Source organism: Lacerta agilis, chromosome 3, assembly GCF_009819535.1.
Source record: "Lacerta agilis isolate rLacAgi1 chromosome 3, rLacAgi1.pri, whole genome shotgun sequence".
Classification (NCBI taxonomy): domain Eukaryota; kingdom Metazoa; phylum Chordata; class Lepidosauria; order Squamata; family Lacertidae; genus Lacerta; species Lacerta agilis.
In genome coordinates this window covers 54656601-54679920 of record NC_046314.1, presented here as the reverse complement: position 1 = coordinate 54679920, position 23320 = coordinate 54656601, and the positions used below count along the sequence as shown (strand labels likewise).

Below are 23320 nucleotides of genomic sequence, written 5' to 3'. Positions count from 1 at the left end.
GACACCAGCTTCATGATAACAGGATTTTTTCTACACACCCCAGGCATGCATTAATCAGCAGTGTTCCACCTTCTGTTATATCTTACTGCTTAATTAACAAATGCAGTGAGGAGAGCTGGCAGCCAGGGGCAATGACAATGTGACAGTCGACATTGGCATGTTTTTGCACTTTATTTCAAAAATTGTTAATGTTACTCATTATAGCTTCACACAGAAGTGACTACTTCTTCACCTACCTACCACTACAAATGTGAGCAGTATAAATCACATACTTAAAGAGAAGTATGGACATGAGCAACTGTATAGTCAATTCTATGACCACTTGATTAAGCTCCCATTCTAGGGAGAGAGGTCAGGAGAAGCCCAAATATTTGTTTTCATACTGAGTTCACTCAATGTCAGTAATGACCTATCTTGTTATATGGTTCTGCAGAGCTGGTGGTTTTAGAGCAGGGGTCGGCAAGGCTTACTGGGCATGGGCCAGATCACTCCTGCGGAGATCCTCCGTGGGCCAGACCGGCTCAGCACGATCCCAGAAACCGCTTCTGTGCATACCTAGATGCTGAAAATCGCACCTGCGCAGAAGCGATTTTTGGCGTCTGGGCATGCACAGAAGCGATTTCCTGTGCCGCGGACATGCGCAGACTTGATTTCCGGCACCCCGGACATGTGCAGAAGCGATTTCTGGAGCTGTGGAAGAGAGTCCCAAGCAGGCAGCTCGATTAGGGGTGGCTCATGGGCCGGTTAAGCGACCCTCATGGGCCACTTCCGGCCCATGGGCCTTAGGTTGCCGACCTCTGTGTTAGAGGCTATGCTGACCTACCCGCGAGAGGGGCAAATGTTTGCTAAAATTGAGAAAGAAAAAGATGTGAATATGGACAGCATTGGGGCAGTTATATATTATACCGTTTTCAGTACATTACTGTAAATTTTTTAGAATGAATATACTGTACTGTTTAATTTCTGATCAGGGCACACCCCATAACTTTTTTGCTGAAATCATGTAATTTTTCACACCACAAATATTTTATTTATTTGTTTTTCATCCCACTTTTGTTGCACTATAGCACATGAGTGCCCCTCGAGATGGCAATAATGTACTAACATTGAGGGAGCATCTCAGAACAACTAGTGAAGTAGATTGATGTGTGGGCAGTCTAGCATAAGTGTATCACTAATGCACCATGATTGCTTCAATGATATTTTGCAGAACACACACACACAAACCAATCTGGGTAGGGAGGGCCCTTCGCCAAAGTTTCGATTTTGCTGTAGGTGACAAATGAATATACAACTGCTCCTCACAATGTGGAACTAGAGTTAAGGTGTAGCATCTGCTCAGCTTTCTGTGAAACAAATGCTAAAACTGATTTTTCCAGTTTGTGACAGCCGTACTCCAGGTTCCTCGCCACCACTCCAAGGTCACTTAAATCATATTTTGAGTCACAGCAAGTGAGAGAAACAGAATGAGTTCTTCTACTGTGCTTGTTGTTTTTGTGAATAATGTAAACTGTACTGTGCAAACACCCCCGTTACACCAGACTGTGTACAGGAAGGATTGGACTCTTTAAGAGTTTGTGCTGGAGTCACCCACTTATGAACTGCACCTCTAGCTATGCCTTTAAAAGCAATTTGATCTGCAGGAATTAGCAGGTAGTGACATTAACCTCCATGCTGTCAAAAGCTTTGCCTGCTAATCGCTACAGATCAGGAACCTGTTGAAGGCACAGCTACAGGGCTGGTTTGAAAGTTGTCTTGTGCTGCTAGCAACTTCCCCTTGCACATCTCCCCAAACAGCTGGTTAGTTCACAATCTATCTTGAATAAGGATGCTTGTCACCCCTAAAGGCCTTTGTCTGGAAGTATTCTTTTTCTAATTAATTCTCATGTATTCCACTCACAAATATACATGATTCAGTAAAGTGGCCTTAGTTTATTAGATAGCACATTTCTAAAGAACATCTTTTTCTCTGTTTACAAAGCAGATTGTGTGATAGTGTTTAATTTAAAAAAAAATGAAAGGGGAAAAATCAACAGTGCAAAATGACATTATTATGTGGTCTGTCTTCTCTGTACTTTATTCACTCCGTGTTTTGTTCGTTTGTTTGTTTTCCTACAGATATGATTTGTTAGTCACTGGAAGGTTTGAAATGCTGGTTTTTAAGTTACACAGAGTTACAAAAAGAAGAAGAAGGAGAGAACGGCACACCTTGTATAATCATGGTTTAGACCAGAAACTATTGTGCTGTCCTGCGGATAGGAGCGCTGTAAAGATAAGCGCTATTGCTTGTTCTTCAGAAAAAGAGTCTCTGGTGTGTTTAATGTGGCTCCTGCCTCCCCTGCTTCACCCCCTTGGCTTTCAGAGCCCTGGAACTGTTCAGCTGGGAGTTTCACACATGAGTCTGGGATGAAAACCAGGGGACCACCAGGTAGCTGAGTTCTGATAAGACTGTGCAGCATCAAAGCTTAGATTCCCAACACCTCTTAACAGATTTCCTCTTTTTCCGGACTCTTATGTAGCATATATAATTATGCACAAGGGGATACTGTATATTTTACTTAGATATCTCTTGCTTCATAAACAATAAGATTGAAAAAATATTTTACAAAGGAAAAACTTCTCCCCCGCAGATGTCATTCAATATATTGCTATACCTTATACCATATTGATAATTATATACAAAACTTTTAAATTGCCTCTTAGAGATGCATGGAAGCATATAATATAACAGTTTGAAAGTATTCCATTTAAAGGGTTTTTCTTTTACGTAAAAAAAAAGAAATCTTGGCTCATGTCAGTCTCTTGAATAAACTATGACTGCATGAAGAATATAATAGGAATTATTTGGAATGTCATTTAAGATTTAAGAATAACTGGAAATATTGTCCATTTGTGGCTTAATTGGGGAGCACCAGCTGAACTGGTGGAAATAGCAGCAGCAAAAGTCTTAAACAGTGGTGTAAAGGCGATTTAGTGTACAGTGCTGGTAGCTACTGGTTTCTGCTGTTTATCCTGTGCTCTTCTTTTCTTCAACTGTGTTTTACTTTTGTTGTCCCGTTGTCCTCGGTTTTGTCTTCTAGATTCTCGGCCACTGTTTTCCTGCCTGTTTCCCTTGCTTTCTTCTGTCTTTGGTTTTTTTATTCTTTCCTCTCTGTTTCTTCTTCCTACAGCAAAAAGCAACAAGACCATTCTTTAAAACGTATATTCACTTTTCTCCAGAGGTGGTTGTTATTCCCCACCCTTTAACTCTGCATTTCTTCAAGAGGTACAAATGTGAACACACACCACTTCAAACTCTTGTCTTAATCATGACAAGTTACTCCAATACACAAAATGCACCCGTTTCTTTTTTAAGTATTTCACACTTCATAGACATTTTGGTAATCATTCTTGAAAAAAAATCCTTCTAGGATGGCTCCAGTTGCTCTCCAATAGGAGTTATTCTATAGCCTACAGCCGCCATATCAGTAAAAATAAATTAGGCATAATAAATGGCAATGTGCTAGAATTCAATACAGTATAAATAACATGGCTTTGTTGCATACATTTTAACCATTAGTAATGTCCTATAGAAGGGACCCAGGTGGCGCTGTGGGTTAAACCACAGAGTCTAGGGCTTGCTGATCAGAAGGTCGGCGGTTCGAATCCCCGCCATGGGGTGAGCTCCCGTTGCTGGGTCCCAGCTCCTGCCCACCTAGCAGTTTGAAAGCACGTCAAAGTGCAAGTAGATAAATAGGGACCGCTGCAGCGGGAAGGTAAAATGCGTTTCCGTGCGCTGCTCTGGTTCACCAGAAGCGGCTTTGTCATGCTGGCCACATGACCCAGAAGCTGTCTGTGGACAAATGCTGGCTCCCTCGGCCTATAGAGCGAGATGAGCGCCGCAACCCCAGAGTCGGATATGACTGGACCTGATGGTCAGGGGCCCCTTTACCTTTAATGTCCTATAGCAATATATTTCCCATAAAGTAATTGTATATATTCTGCTGGGAAGAAATATAAATCAGCTAATGGAAACTGGATTTCAAAAGTGTGTGCCTATTTGTAGTTTTGAGACACCTGCATCTACAAATATGTAGGGAAAGAAATATGTAAATGAAACTAAGTTGGATTTCAGTGTTGGAAGTATTATTTGTAATGCAACAATTAAGGTGGATAACGAACAATTCCTGTGGTTTTGAATGTCACAAATTGCATTGGTTTAGGTGAAGTAGCAAAAAAAATCCACTAAAGGGCACTATTGAGCTTTCTGAACCCATATTTTTGCAGTCTGTTCATAGAGAATAGGATTCTTTCCAATGTGAAAAGAAAAAAAACTCATCCTCTTGTGCAGAATTAAAACAGGAAGGAGAGTGAAGGGCACTTTTATCCTGGTTGTATACATTATATATGTTCTTTTTTCTTTCAACCACACTGGTGCTCTGTGAGTCAATCTGGTTTACCACACTGAGAGGATACAGCAAGATGGGATTATGGAAAGCTATCACTCACACAGTCAGCTGTGGTATTCAGCTGCAGAAATGTCAATATAAAACAACCAACAGTGCAACCCTGTATTTGACTTTTCAGAAGTAGGTCCCATTGACTTCAATGGGAATTACTCCCAGTCCAGTGTGTAACAGACTGCTGTATTACTGCTTAACCCACAGAAAGAAACAAGAGTGAGAATAAAGAGGTGTAATCAAAAACTGTGAACCAGAGATGCGGATTCTTATTAACAATTGCAAGAATGTGTTGAATGTTTGTATAAATGAAGTCTACTCTTTCACCTGCTGAACCTTGCACACTGAATTATGCATGCAATGCAAAGGAGGTATAATTTAAAGCTCCATGAGCTTGTCCCACCTGGAATTACTGGCCTGCAAGTCCACCATGGTAGGAAGACAATGACAATAGTGCAAGTCTATGTGGGGAAAGCTTTGTTAAGGTGCACCCAGCTTACAGTGCTTTTGTTGCCTCTTTCCATAAATCAATTGAATATGGCTTAAAAAGGAAAGCATACAGATATATAACTCCAATTAACAATCCCCGATTGGGAAAATGCTCTGGAAGAGCCAGTGTCTCCAAAACCACTGATGCAATTCTTGTTTACTCCTGGGTCAACTTCAAGTCACCTATAGTCCATTAATGCAACGTTACGTAAATTCCTAGCTCCTTTCTCATTTCCAAGAAGCATGACCAATTTTTTGGAGAAGGGCCAACTTTCAAATACACTCAGACTGAACTCCACAGATGTCTGCCAAAAACATAATTTTAAGGACCCCTTCTCCCAAGGCTCCCATCCAGCACAAAAGTGATTGCATTTTCATTTGCCAGCGTTTTTTTAATCCATTCACGGAACAGCACGATTCCCCAGTATTTCAGGTACTCAACGACTTGTGCCATTTCTAAAGGAAGAGAGTAAATGCCAAGCCTGTCCCCAACTTCCAAGAAGCTATACCCTGGTTATAGGTTGGGATGAAATTACCTACTAGCACAGTCCTGCTGGCACTGGAAGCAGAATGGAGAGCTCTATGGATGCTGGCATTAGAACATGTGGCTTCCAAGTTATTATTACTAATGACATTTTTAGGTTAGGCGGAGCGAGTGAGAGTCTGGCCAAGGTCACCCAGGCGAGTTTCATGGCCAAATGGGGATTTGAACTCAGGCCTCCCTTGGTCCTAGTCCAAGCACTACATCATGCTGTCTGTCAGCAGCCACACACTTCCACTCTTCCCTTGGGCTCAAGCGCACAGCCGTATCATTTAAAGAGAGGTTTGAGCAGCAACAGGCTTATCCCGTTGGCCCACCTTGTGGCAAAGCATCCTTGCAGCCAGATTATTTGCACAAACACAATTTATGAAGCATACATGGCCTCTTAGTCATTCTGTTTTTATCCACTATGGTTTTAGGCCATGAGCTGCAGCCTGTAAGGTCAAAAGGAGAAATGGAAGAGGAGAAAGGAGTGGAGAGGGGTGCTCTGTCAATTTTCTGCATTTAAGGCCTTATGCTAGTATACTCCTTCCACAATAAATTTAGACAAATATAAATAAAATAAAAGAAGATCAGAGATAAGAAATCAAATTGGATTTGAATAACTTTGTTTATGCTGCAATGCAGATAAGGAGAAAGAATTCACATCGGAACCTCATTTTATATTGCAATGCAGAAGTATTTGTATTAGTTTTCAAAAAGGGAGATAAACTTAATATTTACTTTTTAAAAAGATATTTCCTGGCCTTTTTGTGAAAATTTTTGAATGACAGCATGAAAATTACTTGCTCTGGCAATGTCTGATTCAATACTTAGCCTGGCCAAATCCACAAGATGTTCCTGAGACATTGTGGACCTTTAATAATTTTTAATTAGCTGAAGTTTGCTAAATGACCTCCCTCCAGAAGCTACTGTTGCTTACTATTGTTAATAGTATTCTTAAGCTAACACAAACATTTGAAAATCAGTACTCTGTAGTCTGTACTCTGTTAACAAGTTCAACAGATCTAATGGCTTTAACTGTGCGTTTACAAAATTTGCTTTATATACTGAGGGTAAATGTTGCATTTCCTTTCCAAAATCTTCACCATTAAGGTCAGCAGGATATTGCTTTGATAAAGATAAGGCTTTCCTCTCCACATCACTTTTGGACACGGTGAAATATTTCTATAAGAAATCAAAATTTTCTGCCAAGTGCCTAAAAGCATTGAAGCGGACAGTTAATTCCGCTACCAAAATGTAAAACACACACTTTCTGAAGTAGGCCTCTTCTGGAATATCGTCTATGCCATTCATTTCTTCCAAGTTAGCAGTAGGTGTGCTGTCATTGTGTGGCCTTGCCCTCTTGCGCCTGACTCCATCACATCTATGGGACAGTTTTATTTCTGTGTTTAAGTTTGATGCAACCAGTTTGGCTTCATTCCACAAGCATTTCCAGTTGTTTTGAAGTTCTGACAGCTATGTGAAGAGAGTTTCTATGTTTGCTACTTCAGTATCCAATGTGGCATCTCTTATCGTGGATGACCTTGTTGCTTACCGGGTCTTTGCCACGGGACCACATTCATCCAGTGCTCTACCAGCTGCACTGGCTCCCGGTGGAGTACAGGGTCAGGTTTAAGGTGCTGGTTTTGACCTTTAAAGCCCTATGCGGCTTAGGACCCTCGTACCTAAGGGACCGCCTCTCCTGGTATGTCCCGTGTAGGACCTTAAGGTCCTCAAATAATAATCTTGGAGGTCCCGAGCAACAAAGATGCTAGGTTGGCCTCAACTAGGGCCAGGGCCTTCTCAGTAGTGGCTCCGACTTGGTGGAACAGTCTATCACAAGAGACCAGGGCCCTGCGGGATTTGGCATCTTTCCGCAGGGCCTGCAAGACGGAGCTGTTCCACCTGGCCTTTGGGTTGGTTTCTGTTTGATATTTATGCTTCATTCTTTTATTGGTGAGTTATTTGAAAATGAGACTGCAGTTTTAATATTAAATTTGTATTTTAATCTGTTATTTTAAATTGATTGTGTTTATGTTTTTGCTGTGATTTTAATTAGTGTTAGCCACCCTGAGCCCGGTTTTTGGCTGGGAAGGGCGGGGTATAAATAAATTATTATTATTATTATTATTATTATTATTATTATTATTATATATCAATGCCAGCTAATATTTTGTACCACATGACTGGCAGTAACGCACAGGCAAAAGATGTCACTTATTAAATCTCCATGAATTCATTTCTTGTTTGGGCTGTCAAATTTAGTCCTAGGAGGTCTTCCAGTGCTAATTTAATGCTAGGCAAGGGAGCTGCAAATGGCTTTACACATTCAACATGATCTGACCATCTTGTTTCAGACGTACCATGAAGAGAACAACCAACTAAGTTTTGTTGTAATTCCCACCACTTAGGACTAGAACTGAACAGGTGATACACAGTTTGAATTGTTCTGAAAAAGGTTATGGCTTCAGGTATGCATTCAGCAGCAGCACTTCCACATAAGGTGAGTGTGAGGTTTGTTATCGGTCTTCCAACACACTAACCTCTCCCATTAGATTCTCTTGAGGTCACGGCTATTGGTCTTTTCTTTTTTTGAGATTGTAGTTCATCTAGCGGAGGCATTTGAGCAAACCAGAAACACAGATCTGATGCTGTATTATGTCAGAACTGCATGTTTAGTCTGCCCTTCGAGAAATAATCAGGAAAAGTTATACATGATAAGAGACAGATGCTTCTATCCTGGCAGATATCTGATCTGAACACATTCTAGAACAATATTACAACGGGAGAGCACCCAAAGGAATAATTTGATTTCATGTTAAAAGGATTTGCAATCCAACCACTTTGCAATGAACAATGATACTGTTTCTCTTTGAACTCGCACTTAAAAATAAGTGCAACACTTTTCTTATGCCATTGGCCATCTATTTCCTTAGTTCCCAAAATCAGGGCTAGATGATTGTAAAGTCCAATGACCTTGCTTCCATGCACCATTTGCCATTTGTCCTGTTGCGTTCTCTCTCCCCCCCCCCCCGCACTTAACACATAACATGGAATACCGTATATCACAAGCAGAGAACAGAAGTAAACAGAGTGCAACATAGCAAGAGACCTGTAGAACAGATGGTTCCATCTGACTCAGGAAAGCAAGCCAAACCATATGCTACAAGGAAGAGGGTGTGGAGAGAGTTAAATATTTTCTAAACTACTTCCTGATACCAAATATGGGAGCAAAACCAGTGTAGGAAACCAAATGCATCCTTTTAGATCAGGTTGGAATAGCATTAGACCACATAAGCACTGACAGCCATACCATATGTTTAAAGCACATCTTCCTGCGAAGAATCCTGAGAACTATTGTTCATTAAGGGTGACAGAAATTTCAGTTCTGTTGGGGTAAACTACAGTTCCCAGAATCCCTTGTGGGGGGGAGGCTATGTGCTTTAAATGTATGGTGATATGCGGAGAGAGTAATTTCTGAAAGCTTCCATTTCTCTGCCCAGGAGCATTTATTGACTCAATTTCATACTGCATTACCTGCCAACAGAATGCCACTATGAGATGAATGAAACAATAAAGCTGGAAAATAAATGAATGCTCTCCCTTCCTGTAGTGGTGCATCCCTTTCTGGCTTTGACCCCATGCTGTTCATGCACCGGGGGAGAGTCTGAAGGTTGGAAGTCTGCTGAAGACACACTGTCTTCATATGCTGTAGTCAGGGTTCCAACCCACAGGGGCAGCTTGCTTGCACTTGACAAGCATACCTCCTTCTGAACTTTCCCCAGCTATGAACAGCATCAGAGAGTGGCCAGAAGGAGCCAGGTGACATCAGGAATGGGCCTAAAAGGTGCAATCCTGTAGCCGCTTTATCCTGTGAAGGGGGCCGTAATTAAATCAAGATCAAATTGCAGAACTCCAAGCAATTGCCACACTTCCTTGAGTCTATTGGCACATGCAGATCTGGGCATATCTGATGTGAAGAAGAGGGGTTTTTTCTGTTTGAATGGGCTCTGAATCTCCCCAACCATCACCACCCTTTAGCTGTATATAAACTGTAGGTCTTATTTAGCGAAACTGCTTTGAAGCAATTGGTTGCTACGGCTGACACCAAAAATTCTAGGAGAGAGAATCACTGGGGACATTAACAGGATTTGTTGCAGGACTCGATATAGTGGAATTAATTCACATTATTATTCAGTTTATGCTTAGGCTTCAAAAGGTAGTAGACCACCAAATGCTGCCGTGTAGTGATGGAATGAGACAGCATATGCTGAACTGAATACAGAGCATAGGTGGCAGGAACATTTAGATGTTCAGTTTCAGGTATCGAAGAAATAAATGGGCAGCCAGGTACCATGGTTAAGGTAAGATGTGTGCATGCACACGAATAGATTTGTTCTGGTTACCAGAAAAAAAAGTCAGTATACTTTTCTGGCTTTTCTCAAACATAATGAGTTTGATCCTGTGTATTGGAGTGGAGTTTCTACCTTAGCTTCTGGAGTGAAAGCAGAACTGAAAAAGGGAATAGATTGCATCCTTTCTGAGTTAAAATCTTGTGCAGAGAAGCAGCCATCACTATGGCCCTCTATTCCACAGTTGTTTGTAATATGTCAAGTGGCATTTAACTATTTATGCTTCATCAATTTTCCCACTAGCTGCTGTTCATTTGTCCCATTCATAACCTGGCAACTGTGTGAATCTGCTGCACAGTATACCCGCTTTCTACTGCTCCTTAAACTGAAGTTGGTTTTAAACATGAGCAAAACCATGTAAGTGAGATCCTTGTTCTATATTGATTTCACTCTGCACTGTGCTAGCAGCCCCTTAGCAATAAAAATCATGATACTGTGAATTAGGGTTGTTTCCTCTGATGGGAAAAATGTATAAATGCAAACTACAAACTTCTACATGTAGGTTCCATCCGGTTTGACTTTTGCAAGAATGTAGCAAGTTTATTCTTTTCCAAATCCCCCAAAAGAATGAGCAGTGAATTTATGGTTGTTTGTAGTGCCATAGCTTTTACAGAAACTGAAATTAGCAGCCAACTGCTTATAAAGAGACAGGGAGAATGTGAAGGATTAATGCTCTGATTCATTCATGTGGTGATGGAGGCTGCATCTTCATTTTATTCAATAGATGCCGCTGTGGAGTTTTTAACAATATGTTTACCAGTTTGTTATCCAGTCATGCTCTTACAAGAGCCCCAAAACATCACAATGACTCTCTAAAATTTTCTTATTTTAATAGTGCATTTGATCCCAAGTCACTCTGCTTGTCCAGCATATTATGGGCTGGGAAGTTCATCACTTGGTGATTACTGTAGATATTTAGGACAGGTTTTTTTTTTTAACTGATGGTATGTGATTCCTCGGCACAATATGTAATGCCGGCAACCAACTTAGAGATGGTTTTGAAGAAGGGTTGAAAATTAATGGAGGATAGGGCTGTCATTGGATATTAATCATTACAGCTATAGGGTGTCGAGCAGGAGAGGCAGTGTGTCTCTGAATCCCAGTTGCTGGGTTACTAGGGTGGGAGAGGGTTAGGTACCCTTACTCTTCTGAGGGACAGACCCCCTGGAAGAATGCTTTCCGTGATATCTCTGTCTCACACAGTTGCCAGTTTCAGAGGTAACTGCTGTGGTGTTATGCAAGCAGAAATCACACCACAATGTATGACTGGACTTTATATAGCCTTTTTTTAGTAGTAGTAGTAGTAGAAGAAGAAGAAGATTCATGAAGGATAAAATGATCAATGGCTATTGCCTATGGTAGCCAAAGTGAAATGTGTGTGTTCACAGGAAGTATGCCCTAGATTACAAAATGTTAGAGACAAGCATCACCTTTTTAAAGTCCTACTAGTACAGGTAAGCTTCTTACACAGCCTGGCTAGCCATTGCTGGAGACAGATTGCCAGACTAGCATTATGACTTGACCTAACAACACAATTATTTTGTTCTTTCCACTAGTACCATTTAGTCAAGAACCTGAATTGGTTCTTCTCACACTAATGCCCAGGGGGGAAAATCACAGCTCCCACATGCAAACAACCATTCCACAAATGTATCTGAAAAAAGTTTTTTTTTTTTTTTTGAGTGGCAGAGGGGACGGGACATTAGTGGTTGAGGATTTGGATGTGTGGGGGGTTTTTTTAGGCCACTACTGGGGCCAATTAGTCACACAGGCAATATGACACTGTATGATTCATTTGCGTGTCTGATAATATTGGTCTGTGATCGTAATAAATAATTCATTCACACACCCCCTGATGGTTTGTGGTCATGAGGGTTAATCTGATGAAAAGAGGACTCAACTGCAGTTGGGCTGATCTTTGTCAACTCTTTGGTTGATGATGCTGAGAGGCAGGGTAGGAGAATCCAAAAGTTCAGGCAAAGAGGGATTCATTGCTTTGATCACTGCAGATTGACTGGCATGCCAGTCTGTTCTTGAGACTGGAACATTTTATCAGAACTGGAACCAAGTTCAGTTGAAGGGTAGTTTACAAGGGATTGATTGAGTCAGAGCTTGGCAGTGCAGTGGTTAGAGTACAGTGGTACCTCGGGTTAAGAACTTAATTCATTCTGGAGGTCCGTTCTTAACCTGAAACTTTTCTTAACCTGAAGCACCACTTGAGCTAATGGGACCTCCTGCTGCCGCTGCACTGCCAGAGCACGATTTCTGTTCTTATCCTAAAGCAAAGTTCTTAACCTGAAGCGTTATTTCTGGGTTAGCGGAGTCTGTAACCTGAAGCGTCTGTAACCTGAGGTACCACTGTATTAGACTAGGGAACCCCAGTTCAAAACCCTACTCAGCAATGAAGCGCAATGGGTAATATTGGACCATTCACTATATTTTAGCATGACCTACCTTAGAGGGTTGCTATAAAGATAAAATTGGGTGGCCGTGGTGGGAGGACAATGTAATCAACAAATGCAATAAATCAGTCAATCGGGCATTGGACTGAAAAGCTAAGAGACCTAAATTCCAATGCTGTATTTTCTATCACTGCCTTGACTGTGTGTGTGTACACATCTGCAAAGCAGGGGTAACATTTTAGTATTAAAAGCTACCATTTCTATAGCTGCTTTGGCAAATGTCTGAATTCTTCAGTGCATGGGTAAGTCAGTAGAACGGGCCTTTTCTGCTGTACGTTCCTGTCTATGGCGCCAAGGAGGTCAGTCTGGTGCCAACTTTCTCATTGTTTCGACCTTAGCCAAATACATTCTTGTTTTCTCAGGCATATGCGCTGCATCAGTGATTTGATGTTTTTAATATGTTTATGTATTTTTATTATTGTAAATCATTCTGGAATTTTCGCAGTGGACAGCAATATATAAAGGTAATAAAGCTAAAACTTGGAATACTTTTCTAAATTCTTCAGACTGTGCCCTGTATGATGAACTCATAATAAAGAACAAGCAGAGCACCTTTTCTGGATTGCACTGCATTGTGCAGATTTTGGTATTCCAGCACTTGGATCCCACACTGGCAATTTCTCCCTTCTCCAGTCATCTGTCCCACTAATGAAGTCAATTCCTTGGAGTTTAAACTAAATCCTTCTGGTTTTGCAATGCGCATTTCTACTTAAGCAATAAACAGCTGTCATCTGCCATTCATTAATATTAATTATAAATGGTTACTAGCTCAGAGGATCCAAGTCCAGCAGCTGAGATTTTTCCGCAATCTGACCTTAAGGGTTTTGAAAGGGTTCTGCTAAGAAGGAGCCTTATACTCCAAGCCAACAGTAAGTAGAGGTTGAAGAACACAGCATGCAATCCATGTAATCAGTAGAAATGGAGACAGGAAGAATAGGAGAGACCACCAGGAGGTTTCTTTAAATGTTTAAACATCTTACTTAGCCTTTTGTGTTGGCTTAAAAGCAAGAAGAGACATTGTCCATAATGATGGTGCGCCATACATTTCATGTTCCTGCAAATGAAAGCTTGTGCAAATTAAAGGTTGTTCATCTCATGTTTCAGGAATGTAGCATTGTGTTTTATGCTGGAAGCCTGTTTTTGTTTTAAACCGAATCCCTCAGATGATGACAAATAGAAAGCAAACCATCTGAAGAAATTCTAAGCCAAGGCATTGATATACCTGAATATCTTTATACTGTACTGAGGCTACTTGTGTCCATAGACAAAAAATGTTGGGCAGTGTGTGTTTGTGTGTGTATATAAAATTTATCCACTCACCTTATCTATCTTTTATTTACCCATACACCTGTACAGATGCATAGGTGAGTGCCAGCTAATCTAAGTGGATATGCCACAATAGAAAAATAGATGAGTCTGAATAAATCAATGGAAAAACAGATGAATCTAAATAAAACTTTATGAGCAGAGATGTGACTGCATTTCAGTACCAATGAAAGTTTCTTTCTCTTCAATCCTGTTCAGTTCTACAGATGCCTGCATCTCAGTCCCAGTTGTTCTGCTAGTTTTCTAACACTTCACAATGTATATTCCACACCCCCCCCCCAAAAAAAAACACCCAACTCCTGTTTTGAGTGATTATGCATATTCAACCCACTCAGGTCTAAATCTGCCTTGAGACAAATGTGTATTGCATACAACTGAATGTACATTTCTTAGTCAGATCCAGTAGGGACACACAAGCACACTCCAGTTTGTCTATTGAGAGAAACTACATTATCTGTCATTACATACTTCTAGCAGAAGTATGCCATTTCTCCCAAAGCTGATTATTCTACCGCATTTCTTGGACTGTGGTTATGTAGCCATCTTAGGCACATGTAAACTGGTACCTGTTTCGTTACTGGTACTGTAATAAAAAAATTCTCTGTCCACTCTCCCACCACCCCATCTGCTTGGGAAAAAAAAGTTTTCAAAAGGATAATTTTATTTTTTAAATATATTTTTGTGCATCTGTAGAAGCAGAGACCCTCACCCCTTATATAGTAGTCCAGCATAGGCACAAGAACATAAAACTCACATTTTTAAATAAATGCACATAAAATGAAGAGTTACTTCCATTTTAATTCACTCCAAGTTGATACACAAACCCAAACCAAAACCGCTATTTACTTCAATCCTGGATCTCCCCCCCCCCAATATGTGCTTTAGTTTAGCTGCACGTAGTACCACAATAGCTTGATAAATGTGGTTTGTATTAGGCAAGAGTCTAGACTAGATGATGATTTACCAGTCCCTTTGGGGCCTGATGTCAGTCCATTTCTCAAACAGTAACCATTTTTCTAATGCCTACGCTGACTTGGACACTTTCTAGACCACTTCCTAATAAGTGGAACTGACTGTGCCTTGCAGGCCTTCTCTTTATAAAAACGTTGGTAAAGGTGATGCTTGGAATAGTTTGTCTGAGGGAAAGAGATGCCAGTGATTTTGTTCCACTTTGAAATCAGCCCATAAAGACTCCGGCTAGTAATAGTAAGTAAATACTACTGAATTCTGTGGTTAGCAGCATCGTAACAGTGTTGCTATACATGGAAATATTCCATGGAAAAATAATTAAACAGTACTAAATTTTGCTTTCATTACATTTAAAAATGTTTCCTCCTCTGCGGCTGGCATTTCCAAAATGTTTTGCATACTTTGGCCGTGTTTTATTGGAGGTACTTATAAATTATTTCTCCTTCTCCCTGTTGCCCTTCCTTTCCCCTCCACTCACAATATTTTCAACATTCAAAGGCTGAAATGCCAGATCCAAGAAGAGAAGGTGCCAGGAGCAACTCCTCCACCCAGTTCATCCAGTTCCTGGCCTTTCCACTATGTGTCAGTATTCTCTAGATAAACAGCAGTCATTTGGAGAGCGCAGGGAAAATTAAGCTGCTTGTTTGTGTTGCACCAGCAGGGTGAATTGCTTGTTTAGAATAGACCTGGGAAAGATGCCAAGCGAAGGAGAGCTGGGTGCATGGAAGGGTCTGGTGGAGCAGACCGGTTCTTGGTGCAAACATGATGTGCAAATGTATGGTTTTGTTTTGCCTCAAGTGACTAAAACCCACACAGTCTCCTCTATGTGACACTAAACTGGCTTAAAGCCAAGTTGCCTGGCATGATCAACATGACGCTGGATCATCAACAGAGCTTCCCACCCCCACCCCCCAAAAAAGAAAATCTTATTCCTCACTCATTTGCTCTAAAAGTAGACAAAACATAATTAATAGTTACTATATTGTTCTTCCATATTCCTCCATATCCATGATCATTTGTTCACATTCTTTCTGAAGAAAAGATGCTAATAGCAAGGATGGGCTGATCAGTCTATTGCAAAAGTCTGTTCCTTTCCACTTCTGCATTAATCCAGGCTTTAAAAAAAAAGTCTGTACGAAACTTGTAATTAAATATGTAAGTATATATTTTATCTCAATGCACACCTTTCTAAACATATTTTATCCTTAAATATTAATTCTAATGTGTGAAATTCAATGGATACACATGGTCCATTCCTGCATTGGTTTGGGTGGTAGGTGTGAATGAAGTCAATTCACTTAAAAATGCAGACCAAATGGAATTCTCCTCGCTCCCTAACTGCAGTGTCCAGTTTAAGCAGATACAAGATACTGTGGCCTCAAGGAACTAAACCACAGGCCATTTTGGGATGCTGCTTTGCCCCACCCCCACCCCAGTTACCATAAACAACTCTTTCAATTCATTATATATCGTTTCCCAGTAAGCTTTAACCTTATTGCAAGACCACCACATGTGAAAAAGGTACCTTCTTTCTCTTTACATTTCCAACACTTAATTGACTTTAATTTATACATTTTTGCCAATCTACTAGGAAGCTTTTTTCTTGGGAATGATAGGATTAGCACTACCCAAACAGTATAGTAAAGGTAAAGGGACCCCTGACCGCTAGGTCCAGTTGCAGACGACTCTGGGGTTGTTGCACTCATCTTGCTTTACTGGCTGAGGGAGCTGGCATTTGTCCACAGACAGCTTCCGGGTCATGTGGCCAGCATGACTAAGCCACTTCTGGTGAACCAGAGCAGTGCACGGAAATGCCGTTTACCTTCCCGCCAGAGGGATACCTATTTATCTACTTGCACTGCATGCTTTCAAACTGCTAGGTTGGCAGGAGCAGGGACTGAGCAACGGGAGCTCACCCTATCGCGGTGATTTGAACCGCCAGCCTTCTGATCGGCAAGCCCTAGGCTCTGTGGTTTAACCCACAGTTCCACCCACGTCCCTATGTATGCAACTACAGCTGCAGGAAGTTTTTTTGCCCCAAAGTGGAAAGATGAAGAGGTCCCGACGAAAGAGGATTGGATACAGAAACTAATGGAGTATGCAGAAATGGCAAAACTTACTGGAAGAATAAGAAATCAAGACAACAATCTTTTTAGAAAAGAATCGAAATGGTTTGTTATTTACAAACAAACTGTAAACAGATTAAGACATTGGCAGGATTATTGTAAAAACATGTTTGTGTGTGTGTGTGTGTGTGTGTGTGTGTGAATGAAAGAATAAGTTAAGACAATTTGGAGTATGCAGGAAAGGACAAAAATAAATGTAAATAACTGCAAAAAGAGGGGAAAGGGAGTCAAAATTGAAAATGTTAAAACTTGGCAAAATAATTGTTGTAATGTATATAAATGAAAATTACAAATATTTTTTTTAAAAAAATAAGATAAAATGCTGCAAACAAGCAGTGAACTTCTGTGTAAACAGAGACAAAGGCATACTTTTTAGTTGTTTTAAACTGTTTTCAGTATTGTATAATACTGTGTTTTTAATATCCGTGTTGTGTTTTAATTATTGTGACCCACCCTGGGACCTTTGGGTGAATGGTAGGGGGTAATAATAATAATAATAATCATAATAATAGGAAGTGTGGATAAGCCCTTTGCCAGACACATGAGTGTCATAAGGTGCTTCGTTTACTGCTTCATTTAAGTTTCACGCCTTGAATTGTGAATTTCTAGATGAGTATCCTGAATCAGTCAACTAGTTTTTTTTACTACTAAAAGTTGGTTAAAATGCATATTTATAAAATCTAATGCATTCATCAATTCCTGAAGGGGGAAAAAGTGTATTATGAGAATCCTTAAATGTGGCAGTCGTCAAACATAAGAGTAAAATAAAATAAAATATATGAAACCCTTGAAAGATGTCTTATACAGTCCTTTCTTATTTTTTTCTCTGCCCTGACTGCTGTCCACAGTATTACACATCTGGGGTTTCTTGGTTTGCAAGGCTCAATTTCCACATTACTGGAGTGGCACTGAGGTCCCAAGCCATGTCAGAAGCCGCTTGAGTGAAGCATTTCTCATACGGTTTGGTATAAATTTAAACCACATAAATAGAACCACCTGAAAATGAGCAGTTCCACTAACAGGATTGTACTAACCCACAAGACAGCTACTTCCCATACCATTCACACAACTTGAGGATTAGGTCTATCTCCAAATATCAAGCTTATCGGCTTCACTATAAAAGTATTGCAAAGGTGAGTGTAGTGGGAGGTTAACATACCCATCAATTAGAGTCTGATGTGATAATTATGTAAATTAGCAATTAAAAACATATTACATTAACTACAGTGATCCAGCTCATTACATTTTGCCTACGTGGCCCTCAGAGTTTAATAAGCTGCCAGCCACTGATGAAGGGCAGTATTTAGAATGTTGAAATCAGAGCTCTGAATAATAAAAAGTTCATAAAAGAGCACATTGATTAATTTGCTTAGCAGTTTGGGAAAAAGTAGCTATTATATGGTCAATTCTTTATTCTTTATTTTTTTAAAAAAAAAATGTTTTCTCTGGTTGCAGAGTACAAGAGTGTTCAACATATGCTTTAAAGTTTCAAAATGATTTATAATCTGGTTAATAAAGTTGTTTACTTGCATTAAGTCCAACACATTTTTAGCACAAGCTTCAGAGGAGGGGGGAAGGCTGCCAAGTGACCCCTCTGCTGCATCTTTGCCTGTTTGAGGAGTTAAGAAGCAGAGAGAACAACTGGGGGGAGAAAGAGGTGAGCTTTCTGCTAATGCAATGAGCAACCAAGCACCACTCTGAGACCCGGGAAAAATTTCAGCATTTCTCTTTTGTCCATATACGGATCAGATGCAGAATATATGATAGAACTGGTACAGAAATGCTAGGAAGGAGATATTAGGCTCTTTCTTCAGCTTGGGCTCCAGTATTCATCCTTCTTGTTCATATGACATAGTAAGCCAAACTATGGCCTACCAAGACCATGCAAATGTGTGGGCTCCTGAAGAGGAGCTTGCAGTCACGTTGCTCCTCCTGCGCATTCCTCTTGCTGGCCTGCTACGCTAAAGTAAGCCATGGCTAGGCTTAGCATGTAGTCTGTGGTTAAACTCTGACATCACTAACCACGAGCAGTAGTCAAGGTTTGTTCTTGGCTACAGTTTGTGGTTAGTGAGGATAAAGCTTAACCATGAGTCCCAGTTTGGACATGCTAAACCAAGTCTTGGCTTAGCCCAATAAACCACAACAGTAAAAAGGAGAAAAGCAGCTGTAAACTCCTCTCTTCGAGACCATGCAATCTTACTAAGCCATGGTTTGGTTTATCGTGTTGTGCAAACTAGCTAACTACACCCCACAAAAACCCTGTTGCAGCACTGTTTGTGTTTAAGTGACTCAAGTGTGTTACAGATTTTCTTCATGCAAAGCAGATGCTGTCTGTTGCTGAACCATGGTTCCTTCCCCAGCTAGCAGTATACTAAATGAAAAATGCACGAGAAAATCTGTAACACAGAAAATTGGTAACACAGATGTACTGACTCTGTTGGCACCAATAAAAAGATTCCCTCCTATTGCAAATAGCAGCTGTGGAAGATTTGGCGGGGGTGAATATGGCAGGGAAGAAAAGAGTTAAACTCCTTCCACAACCCCTACAGTTCTGCTTCTGCTAGGACCCTCTGTGACTGCTATTTAATCTGTTTTTTAGGTGTGCATCTTAACCCAGGGGTAGCAAACATGGTGCCCTCCAGATGTTTCTGGACTCTGACTCCTATCAGACCCATCCAACATGGCTAATGGGCAAGGATGATGGGAGCTGTAGTCCAACAACATCTTGAGGGGGCACCACATTCACTATCCCTGCCTTAACCACATTCATGTAATTAACTTCATGTCTAGCTAGTCTAGTTTGGCCCTAAGGCAGCTGCTTATGTTAATGGAGAAGGATGGTAAGGATTATCTCTCATGCTTCCCCTCTGTTGGTTGTATTTAAGTCATCTTAGCTGAAGCCAATCAGTCACAACACATAACTGGGAGCCTGCAACTGAGCTCTCAGGAGTACTCAAAATGAAGCAGAAATGTGCTACCTTAGGAGGGGGGGAAATTGCTGCAAGGGAGATGGGGGGGGGATAAAAGAGGATTTGCTGGCAGAAAAAACCCATTAAAAATAAACAGCCAAGCCCTTCACAGGATTTTCATAATTATAGTAGTAGCTTGGAGTCACAGAATCCGAGTTATGATGACCCAGCAGCGTATGCAAAATGTCAACACTGAGATACGGTAATTAGCTGCATGTTAATTCTGAAGCCTCAGCAGCCTGGGGAATAACCACAAAGAAAGGGCATTAACCGTAACCACACTGGTGTCATTCACATGCTGCTGCTAGAGGATCGTGCTGGCGTGATACGCCTCAGCTGCAAGAGTCTCAGCATCTGCTCCAAGTTCCTCAAGGCAGCATGTTTTTTGATGTGGGGACAGGGGAAGAAGTAGACTGGGAGTGAAATGCTTTGCCTTCCACCATACACACGTTTCATATTTTGAATACTAGAGGCAGGTTATCCTCCACTGCAGGTTACAATTTTGTTACTACCCTGTAGGAATGGGAAGAGGCTGTGTAGCTCTGAGCTGCACCTAACTCTTTGCTGTCCAAGACTCCTGCTGCACTATGCACTGTGTACTCCTGATGCACTGGAAAGATCCAGGGTAATCCTGCTTTCTGTCCACACACCCTGTTCCAATACAGGGAATACTGGGCTAAAGTGAAACAGTGGCAGACAATATTTTGTGCTAGTAATAAATAAAGTATATAAAGACAGGTCCACAGCATACATTTGAAGCACATCCAACACACATTTAAAGCTCATTATTTTCTCCAAAGAATTCTGGGAACTGTAGTTTATTAAGGGCCCTGGGAATTGTGGGTCTGTGAGGGGTAAACTGCAGTTCCCAGGATTTGGGAGTGGGGGTGGGATGTCTTGTGCTTTTAATATACATTGAATGCACTTCAAGTGCATGATGTGGATCTTCCCTAAATGCAAAATGGAGATGTTATAATTAACATGCTGAAATCATACTGCCAAATGAAAGCGCATCTTTGTTATATGAACTGAGTTGTGTTGATGAAAGGTTTTGCACGATCCCTTTTCTGTTTTAACATTTTGGGGAATTCAGTTTAAGAAAATGAGGGGGGGATGGCCAGGGATGTCTTAGTCATAGAGCCCAGTGGCGCAAGACGCCACGACGGCAGGTTCTGGAGGGCGCCTCCGCCATGCCATGCCGCCCCTGCAGCCGCCACCCTCCTGGAGTAGCCACCCTTCAGCCCTGCTGGCAGCACTCGCCTGCCTCTTCTCGGGCTGTGGCCGCCATTGCGGGAAAGCCGGTGTCGAGTCTCCCGTCGGTGCGGCAGTCAGGGCTCCTGCCGCTTCAGCCGAGCAGGCAGAGGCGGAGGCGGGCCACAACTGGCAGCATCCCTGCCCGTCGGGCCGCACCTGGCCAGCCCCGCTGGCAGTGCCCCCTCGCCCGCCTCAGGCTGCAGGTGCCGTTGCGGGGAATCCACGGCAGGGGGTGGGGCAGACGGAGAGATGGAGGCGGGGAAGGATCCACTCGGCATCCCAGCGGTGCAACAGAAGCCAAGATTGGTGGCCAGCAGGAGGCCAGTCCGCCGCTGGGGGGAGGCGGTCCCGGATTTGGGAGCCGCCGAAGCCCTTCCCTTCCTCGCGCGCTCTTCTTCAGCTTGTCACTGTTGGAAAAGCGGGAGAGTCTTAGCCATCAGTCTTGGCTAGTATAGCTATGCTGGTCAGGGCAGTTGGTAGTTGTAATCCAAAACATCTGGAGGGCACCAACTTGGGGAAGGCTGCTCAACAAATTAGTGCCGTGCCCGGGGGTGGGGGGCACCAGATGGATCCTTGCACCATGGCACCAGATAAGTTTAAGACTGCCCTCGGGATGGTCCAGAGTTCTCAAAATTGGGGGGGGGGTTGGGGGGGGTTGCCGAAAATCACTCACCAGACTGATTGCACTGCCAATTGCACACGTCACAGAAGCCACAAACCAGCAGCTGGCAAGCCCACGTCCAATTGCCGAAGCGGCCGCCAATCCAAAGCAGCTATTGCCACAGCCACCAAGCACCCATCCTATCGCTGCTGACAAGCTCCTGCTCACAGCTGCCAACGAATCGCCCATCCCCCCTCAGCACTAGCCATGTATAAGATGACCCCCAATTTTGAACATTATTTTAGAGTAAAAAAACACCTCGTCTTATACACGGAAAAGTGCAGTAATCACATTGGTAGGTAGGAATGAAAGAGCTTCCAGAATAATATTGTAGCATGCTCACAGACAACATACTTAAAAACTATATAACAGCAATTTTCAGACACATTTACGAGTGTTTCTGAAACTCACTATAAATTCATGAATTCAAATCATACCACCAACATAAATTTTGGTTGGTAAAAGACTGTTCAGTGGTAACACCAAAATACTTCGATTGAAGTCAAAGTCAGTGGGACTTGATTGCTTTGGATTATTATCAGAAGTACTCTGGTTTAACTTTTTTTGCATATGTATGTCAGCCTGTAAAATATTTTGTACCCTCTTTCATATTCAGCCTAACCTATGCCTAGTTAGGATATTTATTCAGAAGTCTGTCTGACATCCGAGCAAGGCATCTTATTCCAGGACACAGAATTGAAAACTCTCTTTTAATAAACTGCATTATGCTGCTTCTGTTGTTTTTCTCTGGAGCAGTTTCACAGAATGTTAATTGAATCTTTGCTCATAAAGAAAGAAAAGTGAACAGAGATGAACTCTGCAACAACGTGTCCCTAAATGAGCAGCCCACTTTTCTTTGCAACTCATTGCATTTCACTGATGTCCGAATCTGTGTGGTGTGAGAGTGGGTGGAAATAAGAGGAATTTAATTGCTTAATACTTTGAGCCTGCTGGTATTGTGTTACATTGTCTTCATCTAAAACCACAGCAACACTAACACTGAGGAATGGCTTTGTGAATTTTAGTTAAACAGTGTTCTAGGAAATCTACTGAAAGCCCAACAGGACGTCCGACTGGACTCTGTATATACAAGAGTCAACTGCATATTTATCAGATCCGGTCTACAAATATGTTGGATGCACTACATGGACACATATACTAATTAGGGATGGATGAACTGATCTGAAAAAATAAATAAAGCTATTAGATGTTGCCAAAATTTTGGCCTTCCTCTCTTCAAAAACCAAATGAAATCTTTATATGAATTCAAATGTTTGACATTGCTTAAGGCATTTAAAAAAGAAATCCCTTCCCAGACCCTCCAAGTGTCCCTATTTTCCAGGGACATCCCTGATTTAGAGAAGCCATCCCAGTTTGTCCCATTTTCCCTTAGGACGTCCCTATTTTCATTGGAGAAATGTTGGAGGGTATGGAGTTATCTGACCCGTGAGCCGTCTGAAGGCAATCCTGTATAGGGAAAGGGTTTTTTAAAAAAAAAAAATAAACAAATAAATGTTTAATGTTTTATTATGCTTTTATACAGGTACATGTTGGAAGCTGCCCAGAGTGGCTGGGGAAACCAGTAAGATGTATGGGGTATAAATAGTAAAATTATCATTATGGAATGGGATGTCCCTATTTTCAGCAGAGAGATGTTGGGGGGTATGCATTCAATCATCAGATCACTTAG

General features: G+C 41.5%; 1 protein-coding gene across 1 annotated transcript in view; it reads right to left on the bottom strand.

Moving 5' to 3' along the window:
- Positions 1-2528: 2528 nt before the first annotated feature.
- Positions 2529-23320, bottom strand: part of RSPO3 (R-spondin 3) — a 48583-nt gene continuing 27791 nt past the window's right edge. Inside the window, exon 5 of the mRNA XM_033143740.1 lies at positions 2529-3164. Coding sequence (XP_032999631.1) covers positions 2971-3164 — 194 coding nt within the window. The 3' untranslated portion in view covers positions 2529-2970. The remainder of the gene's footprint in view (positions 3165-23320) is intronic.